Below are 22,158 nucleotides of genomic sequence, written 5' to 3' on the forward strand. Positions count from 1 at the left end.
AGTCAGCTGAGGCCATTCTACATGAAATGAAGGATGGAGGCATATTTGAAGTGTATCACTTGAACGTGCTGTTTGTGTGTGATGTTTCGCTAGACATAAAATACCCCCTGTATTTTTCTATTCGAAGGGTACGACACAGACTTCTAGACATGTTTTGTGGATATCAAGAAGGGGATTTTCTGTTGCCTAAAGGCGGGTGAGTTTACAGAGAAAAATTAAACGCATGTGCAGTTGTTTTTTATTTGCTTTTGATTGGGTCATTCTTCATACACTGAGAAGAGGGAAAAGTCATGTTTTTTTCATTGTAAACGTTGTTTCTTTTTTTAAACAATGTGTTACAATGTAACTAACAGTATTAACGTTTATTAGGCTACAGACTATATTTAGGGATGCATGAAAATAATTCAAATAATTGAAAAGTAGTGCAGCAAGCCTAAAAATAATATAGAATTAAATAGTGATTTAGATATTTATCTCATCTTCCTCCCAAATTGTTTTGCAGTCCTTAACCACGTGCATTGGATAAATCTTAACTATAATTTGTGAGTCTGGAGTGGCTATGTTGAAACAGGGGTGCCCTATGGACTTAGTCAAAGGTGGCATTATTGATTTTGGGGAAATTAATTTGGTGGAATGTGTGAGAGCCTCATAGCTTGGGTAGGCTAAACAAACCTCCACTGAAATATGTGGTGTATAATGTTTGTTACTACTTGCCTATGTGTGTTCTTCCAAGAAGTGTCAACAGTGTTTCCCTTCAAATATTTCCAAGAGGAGTGCTATAAAAGCTGCCACATCAACATCTAGGGCCTCCTTTTAAAGCAAAAACTATTCCATTTAAACCAATGGATTGTGTAAGGGATAATCAACAAGGGACTCTGGAAAATAATTAACTCATAGCCCCTGGTTGATTATCGCTTACTTGGGATGTGACAGAGCTAGGCTGATGGTGCAATGGTAGGGAAAACAATGAATGGGAATATACCAATTAGACCACCTATGCTTTCTCGCAATGTTTTCTGGTATGGCACCATAGCAGCATGGACCGTACTGCTAAATGGTCCCTTGTCATAACTGTTTGGAACCGAGAGGAGAGGATCAGAGAGAGACCTGGCAGGGCACACAATCTGTTTGCCAGCCATCTCCTCTCCTACCTGCCCTCCCCTTCTCAGTGTCTTCTTCATCTGGCACAGGGCCTCTGTCAGAAGCTACAAACTGGCGACCATGTCTGTAGTGTGGCATGCAGACTACCTTTGGTGGGAGTTCCATGGGTCAGTATGTTCTGTGTACATGTGTTCTTTGAGAGAGAACCTAACCTCATCCCTAGGCTATTGTGCACAGAGGTCTGGAGTGTGAGACTAGAGAGAACCTATCCTGTAAGTAAACATGGGGGGACTGGCTGCTTGTCTATTGGTTGAGTGTTGAGTTTATTTAACCAAAGGTTCACTGCTTTGAGTGCTGCTGTAGTTAAAAATATGTTTTAGCTTTCTTGAGGAAGTGGCCACCAAGGGTGGGTTAAATAGATGTCATGGGATGCTGATCTCTATAGAGAGTGGATAGGCTTGGCTGGGGATGTCGTGTTTATGTCATGGGATGCTGATCTCTATAGAGAGTGGATAGGCTTGCCTGGGGATGTCGTGTTTATGTCATGGGATGCTGATCTCTATAGAGAGTGGATAGGCTTGCCTGGGGATGTCGTGTTTATGTCATGGGATGCTGATCTCTATAGAGAGTGGATAGGCTTCAATGTTTTGCATTGTAGAGATCATGTTCATTTGTAGCCTATTGTCTGGTAGCACATCACATTATACCAGAAAATACTTGTTCAACTTAACTTTCATGCAAACATTCATACTGGGCACTGACTGTCTATTATATTTTATGTTGCTCTGGTTAATATTGGCTTCTAATCAAAATGTAATGTGAGGGAATTGAATCAATCACCTAAGCAAACAACTAGAAAGCTATGCTGTCTCTTCTCTCTACCCCGGGAAGTAAGGTTAGGATGATAAGCAAGCTGTGATAGAATTGTTTACATCCAAACAGATACTAAGTGACTGAATGGTGATGATACAAATCATGATACAAGTATTTAACCCTGTGTTGATGCCATCATTGTCTCTGCTACCTCTTCATTGGGCTGTGAGTGGATTGCATTGTTTTGACTAGATTGTGTCATTCCAAGCTAAGCATTGTGATGAAGTGATCAAAACATACTCATGCTTGTGTAAGTTCCCATACATGCACACTAAAACGTGTATGTATTGTTGCCATACACATATGGTAATTTCCATGTAAATGAACCCATGAGCACCAACATGACTTAATGGACCCATGAGCACCAGCATGTCTTAATGAACCCATGAGCACCAGCATGTCTTAATGGACCTATGAGCATCAGCATGTCTTAATGGACCCATGAGCACCAGCATGTCTTAATGGACCCATGAGCACCAGCTTAATGAACCCATGAGCATCAGCATGTCTTAATGGACCTATGAGCATCAGCATGTCTTAATGGACCCATGAGCACCAGCATGTCTTAATGGACCCATGAGCACCAGCATGTCTTAATGAACCCATGAGCACCAGCATGTCTTAATGGACCTATGAGCATCAGCATGTCTTAATGGAGCTATGAGCATCAGCATGTCTTAATGGACCCATGAGCACCAGCATGTCTTAATGGACCCATGAGCACCAGCATGTCTTAATGGACCCATGAGCACCAACATGACTTAATGGACCCATGTGCACCAACATGACTTAATGGACCCATGAGCACCAGCATGTCCATGAGCACCAGCATGTCTTCATGGGCCCATGAGCACCAACATGTCCATGAGCACCAACATGTGAAGTTCATAGGAGAATGTCAAATGAAAGCTACGGGACTCATTTTGAGAAGTTTGCATTTTTCAACCATTATCCATCCCAAAAAATTGGAATTAGGAAAGACTTTGATTTGTGGTCAAACAGATGGAAAAGGGGTCTCAGAAAACATCTACCAGGAAAAAGTCTGAACAGGTGTTAGAAATGCATCAAAACACAATGTTGAAGTGAAGACCCCTGCCAACTAATATCAACACTTCTATTTAGTTTTGGTGAAATTATTCTGCCTTCTGTAAGTTTAACAAACATTGCCTTGTGCCTTGAAATTATGTTACTGAAAATACACATACAGACATCCTGAGTGGCGCAGTGGTCTAAGGCAGTGCTTGAGGCATAACTACAGACCCGGGTTCGATCCCAGTCTGTGTCATAACTGGCCGTGACCGGGAGTCCCGTAGGGTTGCGCACAATTGGCCCAGTGTCCGGGTTTGGCCGGGGGGGCTTTACTTGACTCATCTCGCTTTAGCTACTCCTTGTGGCGGGCCAGGTGCCTTATAGGCTGACTTCGGCTGTCAGTTGAACAGTGTTTCCTCCAACACATTGGTGCGGTTGGCTTCTAGGTTAAGCGGGCGGGTGTTAAGTAGTGCAGTTAGGCGGGGTCATGCTTCGGAGGACGCATGACTCGACCTTCGCCTCTCTCTTGCCCATTGGGGAGTTGCAGCAATGAGACAAGATCACAATTGGATATCACAAAATTGGGGAGAAAAGGGGGTAAAATATAAAATGTAAAAAATAATAATACACACACACAGGGCCTTCAGAAACTATTCACACCCCTTGACGTTTTCCACATTTTGTTGTTACAAAGTGGGATTAAAATGGACACCTTAATTGCTTTGCACACCTTAATTGTACAACATTTGCACATTATTATTTTCAAAATCTTCAAGCTTTGTCAAGTTGGGCTCCCGAGTGGTGCAGTGGTTTAAGACACTGCATCTCAGTGCAAGAGGCGTCACTGCAGTACCTGGTTTGAATCCATGCTGCATCACATCCGGACGTGATTGGGAGTTCCAATCACAGCGCACAATTGGCCCAGTGTTGTCCGAGTTTGGCCGGGGTAGGCCATCGTTGTAAATAAGAATTTGTTCGTAACTGACTTGCCTAGTTAAATAAAAATCATTGCTAGACAGCCATTTTCAAGTCTTGCCATAGATTTTCAAGCCGATTTAAGTCAGAACTGTAACTAGTCCACTCAGGAACATTCAATGTCGTCTTGGTAAGCAACTCTAGTCTGTATTTGGCCTTGTGTTTTAAGTCCTTGTCATGCTGAAAGGTGAATTTGTCTCCCAGTGTCTGTTGAAAAGCAGACTGAACCCGGTTTTCCTCTAGGATTTTGCCTGTGCTTAGCTCTATTCCATAGTCCTTGCCGATGACAAGCATACACATGACCCAACATGATGCAGCCTTGAAAATATGAACTAGTACTCAATGACGTGTTGTTGGATTTGCCCAAAAAATAACCCTTTGTATTCAGGACATAAAGTTAATTTCTTTGCCAAATTCTCTGCACTTTTACTTTAGTGTCTTATTGCAAACAGGATGCATGTTTTGTACAGATGTCTGTCTTTTCACTCTGTCAATTAGGTTAGTATTGTGGAGTAACCTCTACCTGTTTTAAAGTTACCATTGGCCGCATGGTGAAATCCCTGAGCGGTTTCCTTCCTCTCAAGCAACTGAGTTAGGAAGGACTCCTGTATGTTTGTAGTGACTGGGTGCATTGATACACCATCCAAAGTGTAATTAATAACTTCACCATGCTGAAAGGGATATTCAATGTTTGTTTTTTGCCATTACCAATAGGTGCCTTTGTTTGCGAGGCATTGGAAAACCTTACTGCTTGACTGAGGGACCTTGCAGATAGTTTGATGTGTAGGGTACAGAGATACAGAGGTAGTCATTAAAAAATCATGTCAAACACTATTATTTCACACAGTGAGTCCATGCGATGTATTATGACTTGTTAAGCAAGTTCTTACTCCTGAATTCTATGCTTGCCATGACAAAGGGGTTGATATCTTATTGACTCAAGACTTTGTTATTGACTCAAACTTTTTATTAATTTGGAAAACATCATTCCACTTTGCCATTATGGCCTATTGTGTGTAGGCCAGTGACAATTTTTTTCTTCTAAATGTAATAAATGAAATTCAGGCTGTGACATGACTAAATGTGAAAAGGGATGTGAATACTTTCTGAAGACACTGTACATGAAGACACTGTACATGAAGACACTGTACATGAAGACACTGTACATGAAGGCACTGTACATGAAGACACTGTACATGAAGACACTGTACATGAAGGCACTGTACATGAAGACACTGTACATGAAGACACTGTACATGAAGACACTGTACATGAAGACACTGTACATGAAGACACTGTACATGAAGGCACTGTACATGAAGACACTGTACATGAAGACACTGTACATGAAGACACTGTACATGAAGACACTGTACATGAAGGCACTGTACATGAAGACACTGTACATGAAGACACTGTACATGAAGACACTGTACATGAAGGCACTGTACATGAAGACACTGTACATGAAGACACTGTACATGAAGACACTGTACATGAAGACACTGTACATGAAGGCACTGTACATGAAGACACTGTACATGAAGACACTGTACATGAAGGCACTGTACATGAAGACACTGTACATGAAGACACTGTACATGGATTTAACAGAGTTTTGGAAAAACCTGGACGCATAAAAAAACTAACTGTTACCAAACTTTGCATCTGCCTAGTTCTTCCATTAAAAGTGTTTCTGTAAAATGTTCTGTGTAAATTGTTAAAAGTACTCCTTGTGCATAGTTGTGTGGTTTGTTAAACTTTTTAATTCAACGGTTTTTGTTTGGCATACATTTTTAAAGTGAAAAATCAGTCTCAGTGCAATTCTGATATTTTGGAATTACCCATATACAGTATTGTTGTGTTTGTGTGTTGTCAGAGCAAAGCTAGCCTCTCTCTTTGATCTGGATCAGGCTGCCAGTCAGGGCAACGAGTCCTTCCAGTTCAAAGCCCCCAAACAGCCGAAGAAAACCCCCACCGCTCTGAGTAAGATACATCTGAGGTCCTGTATAAACACTGGTGAAATCCATTCTGTCCTTCCTCCCTTTGACGTAAACACTGATCCGACATGATTGGATAGAGGAAGGTTATGACTCCTCTAGACAGCAGGAAGGATGCATTTCTTCAGTATTGTGGCTTGTACAGTTTTAAACAGACTTCAGACCACGTGTAAACGCTAATGCAATTCTTCCAATACATCCATTAATGGATTGGTGCAAAAGTTCACGTTATGGAAGTGTTTGAATATGGTCTGCGTGGTTTTTGTTAACTCTGTGTGCGTTTTCAAAGGCCCATCTCCTCAAAAGCCTGCACCAACTCCTTCTGTCCTTTTGGCTACTGCTGTTCATGCATTCCGCTTGTGAGTATGTCCACCAACAAGCACCTGAAATCCATATCACTAGATAGAGTTGATATGTCTCAGAGTTGAATGTGTATGTGAGTATGTCCATTATTAGTGTGCTTGAGGTGGTGCGTGCGTGAGAGAATATGCGTGTGTTTGTTATTGTGTTCACAGGTCCTGTTTGATCTTGTCGTCATGGTTTTGTGTTTGCAGTGTGAATGGCCAGTACACAAAACAGGGGAAGGTGGGAGCTGCTATCCTGGGAAATCATCCAACCAGAGAGGTACTTGAGCTGTGAAGGATATGTAAAACTGGTTTCCATTAAGAATAAACAAACTCCAGGTGATGTGAAGAGGAAGTCTCCATCTCTTTACATTCAGTGCTTGGACTGAAATGGGTGCTGGTACTCATTTTGAGTGCTGTTTTTATTTAGGTGCTGGAGCTCTGCAATGTTTTTAAAGTGAATATTCTGTAAGAGGTGCCGGAACTCAAGCAGTAGAACATTTGAGGTGCTTGTGAGCTCCGCCCCAAGTCATGCACTGTTTATATTTAATCATATGATTTTCCAACTCAGTTAATGAAGGGTCTTGTATTCTGCTCTAACCACTTAATAAGAAATATGTGACTCAGTTAATTGTATGATCTTGAGATACTCTAGGCTGTTTTAGTGTAGAGTGAAAAAGGCTCATGATAAATTGTTTTAATTTGTCTTGATACAGTAATACATCTATGGCAGTGATACAAACTTTTGTATAAAAGTGTTGTGTAAAACATAATGTAAATCTGCCTTTGTAACTACCACATAAATACATGTTATTGTAAAGTGGGAACCAAGTTTATTCTGTTCATGCACACATCACGTTTGTGTTTGCCAAGTCATTTGTCTGTCTGCTTCCTCTCGTCTTGATTGTTTTCTTCAGTACATGATCCTGCTTTATGGCAGCGAACAGAAACCAATCACAACTGCCAAGATCCATCTAGGATTCATCTTCACAGTGAGTAGTACATCTTCCCATGATGTGTACATGCTTGTGTAGTTTTAACTGTGTGGTGTGTTTAACTAGACTATATCAGTTTTAACTGTGTGGTGTGTTTAACTAGACTATATCAGTTTTAACTGTGTGGTGTGTTTAACTAGACTATATCAGTTTTAACTGTGTGGTGTGTTTAACTAGACTATATCAGTTTTAACTAGACTATATCAGTTTTAACTGTGGGGTGTGTTTTAACTAGACTATATCAGGTTTAACTGTGTGGTGTGTTTAACTAGACTATATCAGTTTTAACTGTGTGGTGTGTTTTAACTAGACTATATCAGTTTTAACTGTGTGGTGTGTTTTAACTAGACTATATCAGTTTTAACTAGACTATATCAGTTTTAACTGTGTGGTGTGTTTTAACTAGACTATATCAGTTTTAACTAGACTATATCAGGTTTAACTGTGTGGTGTGTTTAACTAGACTATATCAGTTTTAACTGTGTGGTGTGTTTTAACTAGACTATATCAGTTTTAACTAGACTATATCAGTTTTAACTGTGTGGTGTGTTTTAACTAGACTATATCAGTTTTAACTAGACTATATCAGTTTTAACTGTGTGGTGTGTTTTAACTAGACTATATCAGTTTTAACTGTGTGATGTGTTTTAACTAGACTATATCCGTTTTAACTGTGTGGTGTGTTTAACTAGGCTATGTCTGATTTGACTTCTCAGGTTCAGCCAGGTAACTATGGAACATTCTACGATGACCTGAGGCACAACTGGTCCCTGATGTTTGAGTCTGAGAAAGCTGGAGTGGACTTTTGCAAAGAGGTGAATGACGGAATTATTTTTTTTTTCTCATACTGGACAGATATACACGGAGTGTACAAAACATTACGAACGCTTTCCTAATATTGAGTTGCACCCCCCCTTTGACCCTCAAAACAGCGTCAATTCGTCAGGGCATGAACTCTACAAGGTGTCGAAAGCATTCCACAGGGATGGCACCTACAACCATACCCCGTTCAAAGGCACTTGTCTCAAGGCTTAAAAATCCTTCTTTAACATGTCTCCTCCCCTTCATCTACACTGACTTGAAGAGGATTTAACAAGTGACATCAATAAGGGATCTTAGCTGTCACCTGGATTCATGTGTGCATAATGATTTGTACACTGTGTATATAGATCTCTATATATGGCTCTGGAGAAACAGATGGGTAGACACATGGATAGTTGTTTTATTGAGTTATTTGCACACAGTAAAAATCCATAGACTTTTTTAATGTTTAATCTTTACCCACCATTACAGCTGTGTGTGGCCAGATGGAACAGTGAGACCACTGTAGATACACTACTGACCCAGGACCTGCTGTTAGGAGAGGGACAGGCAGTGGACTATGGTGACACGGTAGAGGTGGCCTTCACAGGCTGGCTTCTACAGAACCACAACATCGGACAGGTGACAAATAACTCAGAATACAGCCAAAATAATTGTGCTGTATTTGGAGAAAATCAACTGGTTCTGACAAAATGAACTGCTTGTGACAAAATGAATAAAGGCTCAGAAAAGCTCAGAGCATTGGGCAATTTGATTTGTGGCTTTATAATTTATTTATTTTTTAAATACAAAAGATCAGAATATATTCAAACATTGACAATATACTGACATTCTAGGTGCTTTTGATTTGATTTATTAGGATCTCTTTTAGTCCCCATTTGGACTAATCTTCCAAGAGTCCTTAACATTAAAATACCATTTATAATACGATCACATTTCTACATATAACACACTATTACAAACATACATAATATACTAACATAATGACCCAATAAATACTCAAATATAAAAAATATTGATTCTTCATCTACTATAGTCCCACAACATTTCTATGTATTATATTTAAATCGTTTTAAAATAATGTTTAAATTTATATATTGAAAGGTTTCTGGTTTGCTCAGTTAATTTATTCAATTTCTTTATGGCTCTAAATCGAAATGTTATTTTGCCTATATCTCTTTTCTGTCTGGACAACGCATAGATGGTGGACAATCTATTCCTAGTATTTACGGAATGTCTGTCTCTTACCAACTGAATACCGTTGTGAATAGAACTTGGCCGTATTAAATTATGTATATTCTGAAATAAAATAAGCATGTTCCTTTCAATTATCTTAATGATTGATGACCAACCAAGAACATTGCGCATGACTGCAACAGAAGAACCATATCTTAAAACAATCCTTGCTGGATCCTATATTTTCACAATGCATCCTTCCTCGCACGGTGCTCATTAGTTTACCTAATGAGCATCGTGTTGGCAGAAATTATGACTCAAACATTCTGACCAGTAGCTTAGCCTAGTATGGTCCTACACTCATCATGTCAAACAGACTGACAAATGCTGATAATAATGAGAATAACCACTCCATTGTACAATTTGGGAATTTAAGAGTCCGTGACTTTGAATGTAGAGATGATGAGAGGGAAGATTTCACCATTAGGATTTGGGCCACGGTATGGATTTGCGGTCAGTGAAAGAGTAGATATGAGACCAGGCCCCCACATCATAAAAGGAGACATGACCCTCCTCCCAATCCATAAACACCCCTGCCTTCTGTGGTGTGTCTCTCAGAAAGATGGGGACAGGGTAGGTGTCACTGGCTTTGTACTCACACCCATACCTCTGCATAGTCCAGTATCCATTCTGAGGCCTTAATGGTATATCCCTCTTCCTGATGACAGACTCACTGGCTACTCCTAAATCCTACTCAGTATTGCCTGTAACCATAACATTCATAGTAAAATCTCCCTGAAGAGAAGCCCTCAATTCCAAGGACATTGACAAAATAATCAAACCTCTGGGTGGTTTGGGAGATCATGTTCTTTGCTTCTGTTTTTCATTTGCTTCCCATCTCAGACAGAATGAGGTAAGGAGGTGCTGTATCAGGGTCCAGGGTCACATCTACTGCTGAATCCCCTCCAGCTCAACATCACCAAACCTCTTCACTTCACTCATAAGTGTCTCCTCCAGCTGAGACACAGCTCTCCTCAGAGATCACTGTGAACACTGATCTCAGACCAGTCCTTGGTGGGTGGAGGGCTGCACAGGGATGGGAAGCTCTGGAGGAGTTGAAGGTGGCCCTCAGTGTGTGCGAGCTGCTCCAGCTCATTGCTTCTCCTCTGTAGCTCAGCGATTTCCTGCTCCAGCTCCTTAATCACCTCAATCAAGGATTTCTACCTGGCTTCTCTCAATGGAACGCACCAGAGCAGTGAAGACCTGCACGTTGTCTCTCTCTTTCCATTTCTCTTGCTGAGATCTGAGTTTGATCTCCTCAACCTTACTCTATCTTGTAAGCATCTTCTGGTCTACCTCTGCCATAACCTTTCCTAGTTTAGCCATTTTCTCTCTATACTCTTCTCTAGAGGGACAGTGTCATGTGGTCTGTTTTCAAGCAAAACACATGCAGACATGTCTGGTCACTTCAACAGAACAGATCCAGGAGTCTCGTGCTTCTTACGCATCCTGTCTTCCAGGTTCTCCACAGGGTCGATCAGCTTGTCTCTTTAAACCGGTGACTCTCTGAGGCTCCAAGTGAGTCTCACGGAAAGATGTCAGACACCAGGCAGGACTTCAGGGCCTTGAGCGTTGTCCCAGTACAGATGTCACAGGAAACTTCTAGAGGTTGAGCAGGGCTTTGGGCTGGGCCTTGGGTGAGGTCCTTGGTCTAGGCTGGTGGCTTTCCCTTGAACTGACTTCCTGAACTGAGTAGCCATCTCAGAAATGAGAGTATTGATGCAAAGCTCCGGTTTCCTGTCGAATTTCTCCAAACACATGGGACGCCGGCAAGGGTCACTAGTATCCCAGTACTCTTTGATACAGGCCATGCAGAAGTTGTCCACATGGAATGGCTACTGGCTCAGTGAACACACCCAGACACGTAGAGCACAGGAAGTGCTCCTCAGACAGCAGACTGCCGGAGGCGGCCATATCTAAACCGAGACCAAAGGTGAAACCATTATCAGTCAGTTCGAGATCATTTCAGTTTGGGTCAACATGGTACGATATTACGATCCCTATGTGACCGTAACAAATCGTGACACATGGATCCTAACCAATTGTAAAGCATGGTTTTACCTTTACAGGGCAACATTGTGCACATCCTTAGATATTCATATTATGGGTCTTCATTGACAAAACCACAAAATGCTATAGAACGGAGGGATGGGGCTGGATAAATTTAACCACCAAATTATATCTACTATATGGAAAAAAAACAAAAGGACGAGGTCAACATGATAGTTTCTAGACAATTTGAAGCTGTACATTAATGTATGTTTATGACATAGCTTACAAACAATGGAGTAAAGCAACCTTATATTTTGGGTTATGATCGAGTTATCATGAATCAGCGGCCATAATGTATATAATTCATAATTTAAAAAATAGCTGTGTATATCACAGGGCCTTAAACATATGAGGCAAGCAATAGAGTTTGGGAAAATCCGTCTCACCTCTGTTGGGAATGTCTCTGCTTTCAAGAGGCCCAGATAAGGCTGACCCTAGTAAATGTTTTATCAGAGAGGAGTAGACGAGGCCTAGTTAAATCTTTAGATTTTCTTCTTTGCAGGGAAGTTTAATAGAACATTGTTGTTCCCACCCACTTTTCTCTTCCTTTACATGGCTGAACTCCCTCCCACCTTGTTTACTATTGTCTGGAGAGAGTCTAAATGACATAAAACAATATTTTTTTTTTTTTTTTTTAGTGAATGTGTTTTGTGTGACTGTCCTATTTCTCTCTTTCTCTCACTCACTCACTTATCCTCTTCACAGTGCATGTCAATGCCAATTTGATCACCATTCAGCTGAATGTATTATATTGTTTTCTGTGTGTCAGATGTTTGACTCCAACGTGGGCAAAGACAAGCTGCTGAGAGTGAAACTTGGAACCGGCAAAGCCATTAAGGTAGGTTGTAGAGCAGGCTGGTGGGAGGAGCTATAGGAAGACTGGCTCAATGTAATGGCTGGAATGGAATATATGGAACGTATGGAAACCACCTGTTTGACCCCGTTCCATTTATTCCATTACAGCCATTAAAATGAGCCCATCCTCCTATACCTCTTTCCACCAGCCTCCACTGGTGTAGTGGTCAACTCAGCAATATGACATCACCACACATAGTGAGGCAACTTCATGCTTACAGAAAAAAACGAATGTTTCTCTCTCTCTCTCTCTCTCCTATCTCTCTCTCTTTAGGGATTGGAGGACGGGATGTTAGGGATGCAGAAAACTGGGCGTCGCCTCCATATTGTGCCCCCCACCCTAGGCTATGGGTCAAAGGGCATCCCCAACCACGTCCCCTCCTCCAGCACACTGGTCTACAATGTGGAGATCCGCCGGGTGGGAGCACACACACTCACACATTCAGTTTCAAACGTCAAACAGTACCTCACTGTAGCCATGTGGAGCTGTTTGTGTACCGAAGCTAGAGGGCGTAATTGGCTAAAGATGGCTGTCTAGATGTTCTAACTCTGTGGGATGTATTTAGGTGAAGTTTGCTAAGGACAGTGGGTCGGAGCGACAGAGTGGGGGATTAACCACCAACTCTACCTCCCCAAGTGTGGACAGTCTGGGCTTTGGAATGTCCCCTCAGTCTCAGCCCCCCAGCTCTATCCCAGCAGAGCCCAGGTATGTACCACTACCTTCACTGTTCCTCAGTGGGGGAGTTAGGAGGCTTTTTTATTTGGGGGTCAGATGTCAGGTTAACTATTTGACTTTTCTGCCAACAGGGGAAAGCCTCTGAATGTGAAATCCAATTCAATAAATGAGCAACTGATGGTGAGTGTTATTTTCATTTAGTTTAACTTCTTTGCATGCTTTCACACACACATTTTCACTCACAATTGCGCACACATGCTCGCTCGCTCGCTCACTCACTCACTCACTCACTCACTCACTCACTCACTCACTCACTCACTCACAGTCAATCAGACACAATCTCTCTCAAACCGTATTATCTTACATACAGCTGTCGGATACAGCCAAAGCCAAGTTGATCTCTCATATGGCCAAGATGGGTCAGCCCATGCTGCCCTTCCCAACAGGAGCCATCTCCGCCCAGCCAGACCACAGTGACTCCAAGACAGAGGTGGGCTCCATAGTGTGTGTGTGTGTGTGTGTGTGCACCTTCTGTTCTGTATAGAATTGTGCATTCCCACAATTCCAGTTTTTGACCAAGTCAATGCTTTTACTTTGGAACCTTTTTGCCAGGTATGCTGGAAAAGGAGAACAACCTACAAACCGTTGTCATGTTTGACACCCATGACAGTGCCACTGACCTGTTAATATTCTTCTGTGTCTGTATCTGTGTCACCCTGCAGGACCCAAGTGAATCTCACCCTTCACATCACTGTCTGTTCCCCCAGCCCGTCCAGATATCAGCTGCACCCCCTGTCCATGCAGGTAAGACCTCTAGTTCAGTATCCATTCACGTCCATATGTTTGGTAGATCCACCAGTCATTTGCTTATATTCAGGGTTATATTTTCTGTTTCAGTGCCTGAGGTCGTTGTGCCAACTGCTGCCCAGCAACCAGTGTTTATGGAGACAGTGGTCCCACAGGCTGTGGACTGTGGTGGGAGCAGTCATTCCTTCCAGGTATTGAATTTGAATTGAATAACCAATATTGATCTCCAAAGGGGAAATTTGAAATGATACAATATGCTTACCCCCCCCCCCCCTCCCTCCCTCCCTCACAGCCATACCCATCCTTTCAGTCTGCCTTTGGTCCGTCCTACCTTGGTCAGTTCCACCCTCATCATGCAGTTTCATACCAGGGTAATGAAAATACAATTTTCACTGTCACCTTGTCTAAGTGCAGTATAGCAGACATACTATTGTAATATGTTTTCAAGCTTTTATCTAAAACAACATTTGACCCGTCTAGCACCTAGTGATGTCCCTTCCTTGTTGATGACAGAGGTGCGACAGCACAACACTGAGATCGGACAGGCTGTGGGGAAAATGGCAGATAAAATCAATCTGTTGGTCTCCAAGGTCAGCAGTGGACTTGTTTGTAGTTCTGGTAACACTTTCTTGTATTGCATTGTTTTTTTGCGTATGACCTCATCATTTCTTTTAATCTCATAATGATCCTGTCAAACTGACTCTGTCAAACTGAGACATTATAAGGGCTCATAACAAGTAACAAAGAATTGTAATAGTTGTAAGTCATGTTAACATATTTTATACCAGGTGGATGAGCTCCAGAAGCATGGTGGCGGCAACTCTCTGGGTCTGTCCTCAGTGTCCATGGAAACAGCCATGATCCTGCACAACATCCAGAGAATCACCCAGGTCAGTCATCTGTCCCACTAATCTACAGTGTCCTCCTCCTTTTCTGCTCTCCCTCATTCTGCACTAGTCTGATCAAAAGGATTCTTGTCCTGGTCTACTGTCCTTCAACTGCACTGGTGTGGGGAAAAGTAGGACGGGTGAAAGCAATTACCTGATAGGCATTGACCATTGCATGGAACGGCATAACTTCTCCATTTGGGTTCCACAGGAGAACTTGTTCCTAAAGAAGGAGGTTCTGGAGAAAAGCACCCGAGTGGAGGAGCAGAACTGGAAGATCAGAGAACTCCTCGAGCAGAACCAGAGGTTTGAGTGTACAGTACTGTGTGTGTGTGTGTGCTTGTTCAATGAGTTCTGTAGATTTAAAAATATATATATATACACTGCTCAAAAAAAATAAAGGGAACACTAAAATAACACATCCTAGATCTGAATGAATGAAATATTCTTATTAAATACTTTTTTCTTTACATAGTTGAATGTGCTGACGACAAAAATCACACAAAAATGATCAATGGAAATCAAATGTGTCAACCCATGGAGGTCTGGATTTGGAGTCACACTCAAAATTAAAGTGGAAAACCACACTACAGGCTGATCCAACTTTGATGTAATGTCCTTTAAAAAAGTCTAAATGAGGCTCAGTAGTGTGTGTGGCCTCCACGTGCCTGGATGACCTCCCTACAACGCCTGGGCATGCTCCTGATGAGGTGGCGGATGGTCTCCTGAGGGATCTCCTCCCAGACCTGGATTAAAGCATCCGCCAACTCCTGGACAGTCTGTGGTGCAACGTGGTGTTGGTGGATGGAGCGAGACATGATGTCCCAGATGTGCTCAATTGGATTCAGGTCTGGGGAACGGGAGGGCCAGTCCATAGCATCAATGCCTTCCTCTTGCAGGAACTGCTGACACACTCCAGCCACATGAAGTCTAGCATTGTCTTGCATTAGGAGGAACCCAGGGCCAACCGCACCAGCATATGGTCTCACAAGGGGTCTGAGGATCTCATCTCGGTACCTAATGGCAGTCAGGCTACCTCTGGCGAGCACATGGAGGGCTGTGCGGCCCCCCAAAAGAAATGCCACCCCACACCATGACTGACCCACCGCCAAACCGGTCATGCTGGAGGATGTTGCAGGCAGCAGAACGTTCTCCACGGCATCTCCAGACTCTGTTACGTCTGTCACGTGCTCAGTGTGAACCTGCTTTCATCTGTGAAGAGCACAGAGCACAGCCAGTGGCGAATTTGCCAATCTTGGTGTTCTCTGGCAAATGCCAAACGTCCTGCACGGTGTTGGGCTGTAAGCACAACCCCCACCTGTGGACATCGGGCCCTAATACCACCCTCATGGAGTCTGTTTCTGACCGTTTGAGCAGACACATGCACATTTGTGGCCTGCTGGAGGTCATTTTGCAGGGCTCTGGCAGTGCTCCTCCTTGCACAAAGGCGGAGGTAGCGGTCCTGCTGCTGGGTTGTTGCCCTCCTACGGCCTCCTCCACGTCTCCTGATGTACTGGCCTGTCTCCTGGTAGCGCCTCCATGCTCAGGACACTACGCTGACAGACACAGCAAACCTTCTTGCCACAGCTCGCATTGATGTGCCATTCTGGATGAGCTGCACTACCTGAGCAACTTGTGTGGGTTGTAGACTCCGTCTCATGCTACCGCTAGAGTGAAAGAACCGCCAGCATTCAAGTGACCAAAACATCAGCCGGGAAGCATAGGAACTGAGAAGTGGTCTGTGGTCCCCACCTGCAGAACCACTCCTTTATTGGGGGTGTCTTACTAATTGCCTATAATTTCCACCTGTTGTCTATTCCATTTGCACAACAGCATGTGAAATTTATTGTCAATCAGTGTTGCTTCCTAAGTGGACAGTTTGATTTCACAGAAGTGTGATTGACTTGGAGTTACATTGTGTTGTTTAAGTGTTCCCTTTATTTTTTTCAGCAGTGTATATACTGTACCAGTCAAAAGTTTACACCTACTCATTCAAGGGTTTTTCTTTTATTGTTACTATTTTCTACATTGTAGAATAATAGTGAAGAAACAATGAAATAACACACATGGAATCATGTAGTAAGCAAACGAGTGTTAAACAAATAAAAAATATATTTTTATATTTGAGGTTCTTCAAAGTAGCTACCCTTTGCCTTGATGACAACTTTTTACACTCTTTGCATTCTTTCAACCAGCTTCATGAGGAATGCTTTTTCAACAGTCTTGAAGCAGTTCCCACATTCTGAGCACTTGTTGGCTGCTTTTCCTTCACTCTGCAGTCAAACTCATCCCAAACCATCTCAATTGGGTTGAGGTCGGTTGATTGTGGATGCCAGGTCATCTGATGCAGCATTTATCACTCTCCTTATTGGTCAAATGGCCCTTACACAGCCCGGAGGTGTGTTGGATCATTGTCCCGTTGAAAAACAAATGATAGACCTATTTAGCGCAAACCGGATGCATATCACTGCAGAATGTTGTGGTTGCCATGCTGGTTACGTTTGCCTTGAATTCTAAATAAATCACAGACAGTGTCACCAGCAAAGCACCATCACACCTCCTCCTCCATGCTTCACAGTGAGAACCACACATGTGGAAATCATCTGTTCATCTACTCTGCGTCTCAGAAAGACACGGCGGTTGGATCCAAAAATCTCATATTTGGACTCATCAGACCAAAGGACAGATTTCCACCCGTCTAATGTCCATTGCTCGTGTTTCTTGGCCCAAGCAAGTCTCTTCTTCTTATTGGGGTCCTTTAGTAGTGGTTTCTTTGCAGCAATTTGACCATGAAGGCCTGATTCATGCAGTCTCCTCTGAACAATTGATGTTGAGATGTCTGTTACTTGAACTCTGTGAAGCATTTATTTGGGCTGCAATTTCTGAGACAGTTAACTCTAATGAAGTTATCCTTTGCAGCTGAGGTAACTCTGGGTCTTCCTTTCCTGTGGCGGTTCTCATGAGAGCCGGTTTCATCATAGCGCTTGATGGTTTTTGTGACTGCACTTGAAGAAATTTGCACTTGAAGAAAGTTCTTGACATTTTACGGATTGATTGACTGACCTTCATGTCCTGAAGTAATGATGGACTGTAGTTCCTCTTCGCTTATTTGAGCTGTTCCATAATATGGACTTGGTCTTTTACCAAATAGGGCTATTTTCTGTATAACACCCCTACCATGTCACAACACAACTAATTGGCTGAAACACATTAAGAATGAAAGAAATTCCACAAATGTTACTTTTAACAAAGCACACCTATTAATTGCAATGCATTACAGGTGACTACGTCATGAAGCTGGTTGAGAGAAGGCCAAGAGTGTGCAAAGCTGTCACAAAGGGTGGCTACTTTGAAAAATCTAAAATATATTTTGATTTGTTAAACACTTTTTTTGGTTAGTACATTATTCCATGTGTTATTATTCTAGAATGTAGAAAATATATATTTTTTTTAAATCCTGGGTAGGTGTGTACAAACTTTTGACTGGTACTGTATAAAAATATTTTATTTTAACAGGAAATATATTACAATTCATACATATCACAGTCAATTTATTTATAATTTGCCAAGGAAAAGGTTTGGAAACCAAAGTTGAAAAAAATAAACATACTCATAGTTTACATGTACACACATCAACACCTCCGCCTCCATATGATTCATCTCATGAGGATAATGTAGAACTCTCATTACTTACACCAATAGAAGTTTGTCCCTAGGGGTCCACCGCCCTGCAGCACCCCAAACCTAACACACCCACACTTCAGGATCTTAGTGAAACATGTGTAATAGGCCAGAGCCAGAGTGACAATCCACAGGACGGTAGACCCCCGGGGCCAGGACAGAGTGGCTTAAAGAGGTATCCACCCTGACATGGGTATGTTTTTAATACCGACTCCTTTTGTCTTACGGTATTCAATACAAGGCCTCCACACCTTATGAAAGTCACCTGGTATACTCTTAATCTGGTAATAAATCAAATGTAGTGGGTCATGGCATTTCTACCTTCCCATTGTGGGAGGAAACCAGCCTTCCAATTAATGGCAATGCATTTCTTAGCCGCTGTGAATGCTAGGGTAAGGTTACACAGTATTTCCAAGCAAATAAAACAACGGGAAGATAGAATGTGAATCTGTAGACATCCTGAGCTATAAACAAGATGGTGTGTGTGACAGGTGTATGGAACAGAGGAAAGACGTGCTGAAGACCAGCAACCAACAGGACCAGACCAGCCTGCTGGAGGCAGAGCAGGACAAGGTAGGAAAGAACAGAGGAAACTTACTACACTCACACAGCGCAGGAGAGTCTCATATGCACACACACTTAAGTCCCTCCCCCCACCTCTCTCTCCATCTCAGCCGCACCTGACAGAGTACCTAGCCGCCTCCTCCACCCTGGTCTCCAAGCTTCAGCTGGAGTCGTCCTCTCTGCAGCGCTCTGTCTCTGACCTGCAGACCCAGCTCAGCCAAGTCCTGCAAGACAGGGACAGCCACTGTACTCAGTTCAGCTCATTAGAGAGACTAGTAGAAGGTACAGGACTGGCAGAACCACTGCACTTGGATCTGTTTATTTGAGAGACTACACAATTTTGAATATCTTTTGAGTTGTGTCCAGCGTGCTGGGTGGGCAGGGTTTAAACTTTTGGGAATGTTCTATTGGGTCATTACACCATGCTAACTAAAGAGGTGTGTGTGTGTGTGTCCGTACAGGGCTAAGGAAGGGGGAGGGGAGGGTGCAGGCCCAGTGGCATACAGAGAAACTGAAACATAAAGAGATTCAGCTGACAATCACCAACACGGAGGAGGAGCTACAGGACCTGAGGGCTGGGAAAGGCAACCTGGACAAGGTGTGTGTCTTTGGAGATGAGCAGGCTGGACCAATGGGTATTATCAGGCTGCAATACCACTGTCCCACATGGTGCCAGTATTCTTCTAATAACTGTTTGGTATAAAAAATAATCCCCTGACATTTATTCTATAGAATATAGTACACTTACCCAACTCTGAATATACCCCTTGTTCCCAAAGTGTGCTCCCTTTCACTCACTCCTCATTCATACTAATCCAATGTTTTTAATTCATTGAGTGGGAAGAGGTATAACCTCTGTCGGAGTCCCCCTCACACTGCACGGAAGAGAATGGGAATTACACTTTGGTCTTGATCTTGTAACACTGTCGGTCTCTGTCAGATGCTGTCGGAGAGGAAGAGGAGGTGGCAGTGTGAGCATCAGCGTCTGTCTGAGGAGGTGGAGGAGGCGAGGAGAAGCAGCCAGAAGGAAACTGACCACTTGAGGGCCAGGAGAGGAGAAGTAGATCAGGGGGAACAGGTATACACACACACACTCTCTCTCTCACACACACACAATGATCCAGACTAAATACCAGCCATATCAGTTGAAATGTTGCTACATACACAACATTATTATGAATAATTATTTGCATATAATAATGCTTAACATTATATAAAGCATTAAACCTGCAGGCTTTAAACGTGTGTTTATCTAAAGGTGGTTCTGGATGTGGACGGGCAGCAAGGTGGGTATGAGAAGGAACTACATAGCCATGAGCTAGCAGAAATCACACAGCAGAGAGACATTCTGGCCAGGACACTGTCAGAACTACAGGAACAGGTGAAGGACATACTGAGTGTACACACTCCCTAAACATTAGGAAATGTAAACGATTCAAACAGTTGAATTCCAATGCTCTCTCGCTCTCAGTATATGGCAGCACAGAGCAGGGCAGAAACCACCAGGAAGCAGCTAGAAATGCTATTGGTTGAGCAGGAGAAGAGGCATGCCCAGCAGCCCAATCAGGATGCAATGGCAGAACAGGTGAGTGTTCCAACATTCACCTCAGACTAGTCTGTACATGATTGGAGTAGTGTTTCTTAATCCTGGTCCTGGGGACCCACCATTTTAGTTTGTCCCTAGCACTATACACCTGATTCCACTAATCACCTCATCAAACCTTTAATTAGTGGAATCAGGTGTTTAGTGCTTGGGCAAAAACTAAAATGTCCCCAGAAATACAGGAGTAGAGAAAGCAGACTTTTGGTGGGTGGGTGTTTAAATTAAAAATCTACCTTTGCTCTAACAAACTACTCCAATGAGCAACACCAAGAGAAATTGACTTCCACCTTCTATATTGCTCTCATTCCTACATCTCTCTGATCAGTGATTGTTTCAATGGTTTATGTGTGTTCCCTCCAGGTGAAGAGAGTGATGAACGGAGTGTTCCATTCTCTGAGAGGGGAGTTCGGCCTGCACCAGTCATACCAAGGAAGCGATGTCCTAGGAGTCATACTTAGCACCATCAAGGTACAGTGCAACCAATACCTGGTGTTTCCATTTCACATTGCCCTGCAGATAGTGAGGCTGCACCAACAGTTGATAATCGCTGCTTACGGGTGGTGCCCATGATAATCCTTTTAACACCATGGGTTGTCCTGCACCAGTAATTTGAATCCAGAGTATGACATTGAGCATGTTGTTAATGTAAACAAGGAAAATATGTTGTGCTAACGCTCCCCATCCTACAGAGTGTCACCCTGGAACTGCTAACAGCCCACAATCCAGAGGAAGAAGAAAAGGTAGAAGAGGAGGAGAAATGGACAAGGGCTGTGGAGTAAAATAGGAGGGATGATGATAAAGAGATGGATCAATACAAGAAGAAGAGGACAGTGGAGTTACTCAGACAGCCTGGACCTCTATTGTTAGGTCCTTGTGGTCTGAGGCTCAAGTGGAGGAAGAGTCCATCAATTCGGAAGGCCTAGAAAACAAGGCTGAAGACACACCAAGTACATCCAGAGAAGAAACACCTTCTAAGGCTTAGTCTGGCTCAGAGAATGGCCCAACACCATCATCTCTCATGGTTCTTATTGAGGAAATGTCTTGTCAAGTACAGCCTCTCGCAGTCCAAATTGACCAATCAAAGTAGTTGGAAGTTGTATCTCCCCCACCATTGTTTTTTTTTTTAAAGATTTTGGAAGCTATACAAATGCATTTATTAATGTCCACATTTGTTTTATACCATGTTTATTCATTTAAAAAAAATCATTTTTATTTAAACGGCCTACCCTGGCTAAACCCTAACGACGCTGGGCCAATTGGGACTCTCAATCACGGCCAGTTGTGATACAGCCTGAAATTGAACCAGGGTCTGTAATGATGCCTCTAGCACTAAGATGCAGTGCCTTAGACTACACCTTATTTTGGTTTGAGTTAACAATATTAACTTTTGAAAGTGAGATTTTCTTGGACAGTATAACACCGTATGTTCTGGGCAGCTACAAAATATTTGTTTTACAAGCCTCATCCCTACAACTTCATAAAACATTTGTTTTTCGTCTTGTAGTTCAGGAATTCATGTCTGAATTAAATGATCAAAACGAACTTTCGCATGTTTGATTTGCAACCAGAGTACTATCAAAATGTAGTTTACATTTTATTCAATAAATGTCAGTGCATTAAGCGACTAAGATAATGCACTGTCAAATCACAAACCAAGA

The 22,158-nt window shown here is 42.6% G+C and overlaps 1 protein-coding gene across 1 annotated transcript; it reads left to right on the top strand.

The window, feature by feature from the left end:
- The first annotated feature begins 7 nt into the window (after window positions 1-7).
- Window positions 8-22,042, top strand: fkbp15a (FKBP prolyl isomerase family member 15a). The gene is made up of 26 exons (XM_021601734.3): window positions 8-196; window positions 5,858-5,964; window positions 6,268-6,337; window positions 6,533-6,602; window positions 7,240-7,314; window positions 8,034-8,132; window positions 8,611-8,760; window positions 12,197-12,265; window positions 12,557-12,700; window positions 12,849-12,988; window positions 13,090-13,138; window positions 13,329-13,448; window positions 13,681-13,762; window positions 13,856-13,956; window positions 14,058-14,136; window positions 14,246-14,355; window positions 14,554-14,655; window positions 14,864-14,958; window positions 18,825-18,906; window positions 19,008-19,179; window positions 19,359-19,495; window positions 19,838-19,975; window positions 20,156-20,278; window positions 20,369-20,482; window positions 20,861-20,968; window positions 21,190-22,042. Exons 1-26 carry the CDS (start codon window positions 27-29, stop codon window positions 21,277-21,279), a joined length of 2,796 nt encoding a protein of 931 aa, XP_021457409.3. The 5' UTR covers window positions 8-26; the 3' UTR covers window positions 21,280-22,042.
- Window positions 22,043-22,158: the final 116 nt, after the last annotated feature.

The sequence above is a fragment of the Oncorhynchus mykiss genome, chromosome 5 (genome assembly GCF_057628025.1).
Source record: "Oncorhynchus mykiss isolate SJ-2025 chromosome 5, ASM5762802v1, whole genome shotgun sequence".
In the NCBI taxonomy this organism is placed as follows: domain Eukaryota; kingdom Metazoa; phylum Chordata; class Actinopteri; order Salmoniformes; family Salmonidae; genus Oncorhynchus; species Oncorhynchus mykiss.

Coding starts and splice junctions, on each gene's coding strand:
- fkbp15a (XM_021601734.3), top strand. CDS start 27: ATGAAGGATGGAGGCATATTTGAAGTGTATCACTTGAACGTGCTGTTT. Junction 6,338..6,532: donor GCTGTTCATGCATTCCGCTT/GTGAGTATGTCC, acceptor TTGTGTTTGCAG/TGTGAATGGCCAGTACACAA. Junction 8,761..12,196: donor AGAACCACAACATCGGACAG/GTGACAAATAAC, acceptor TCTGTGTGTCAG/ATGTTTGACTCCAACGTGGG.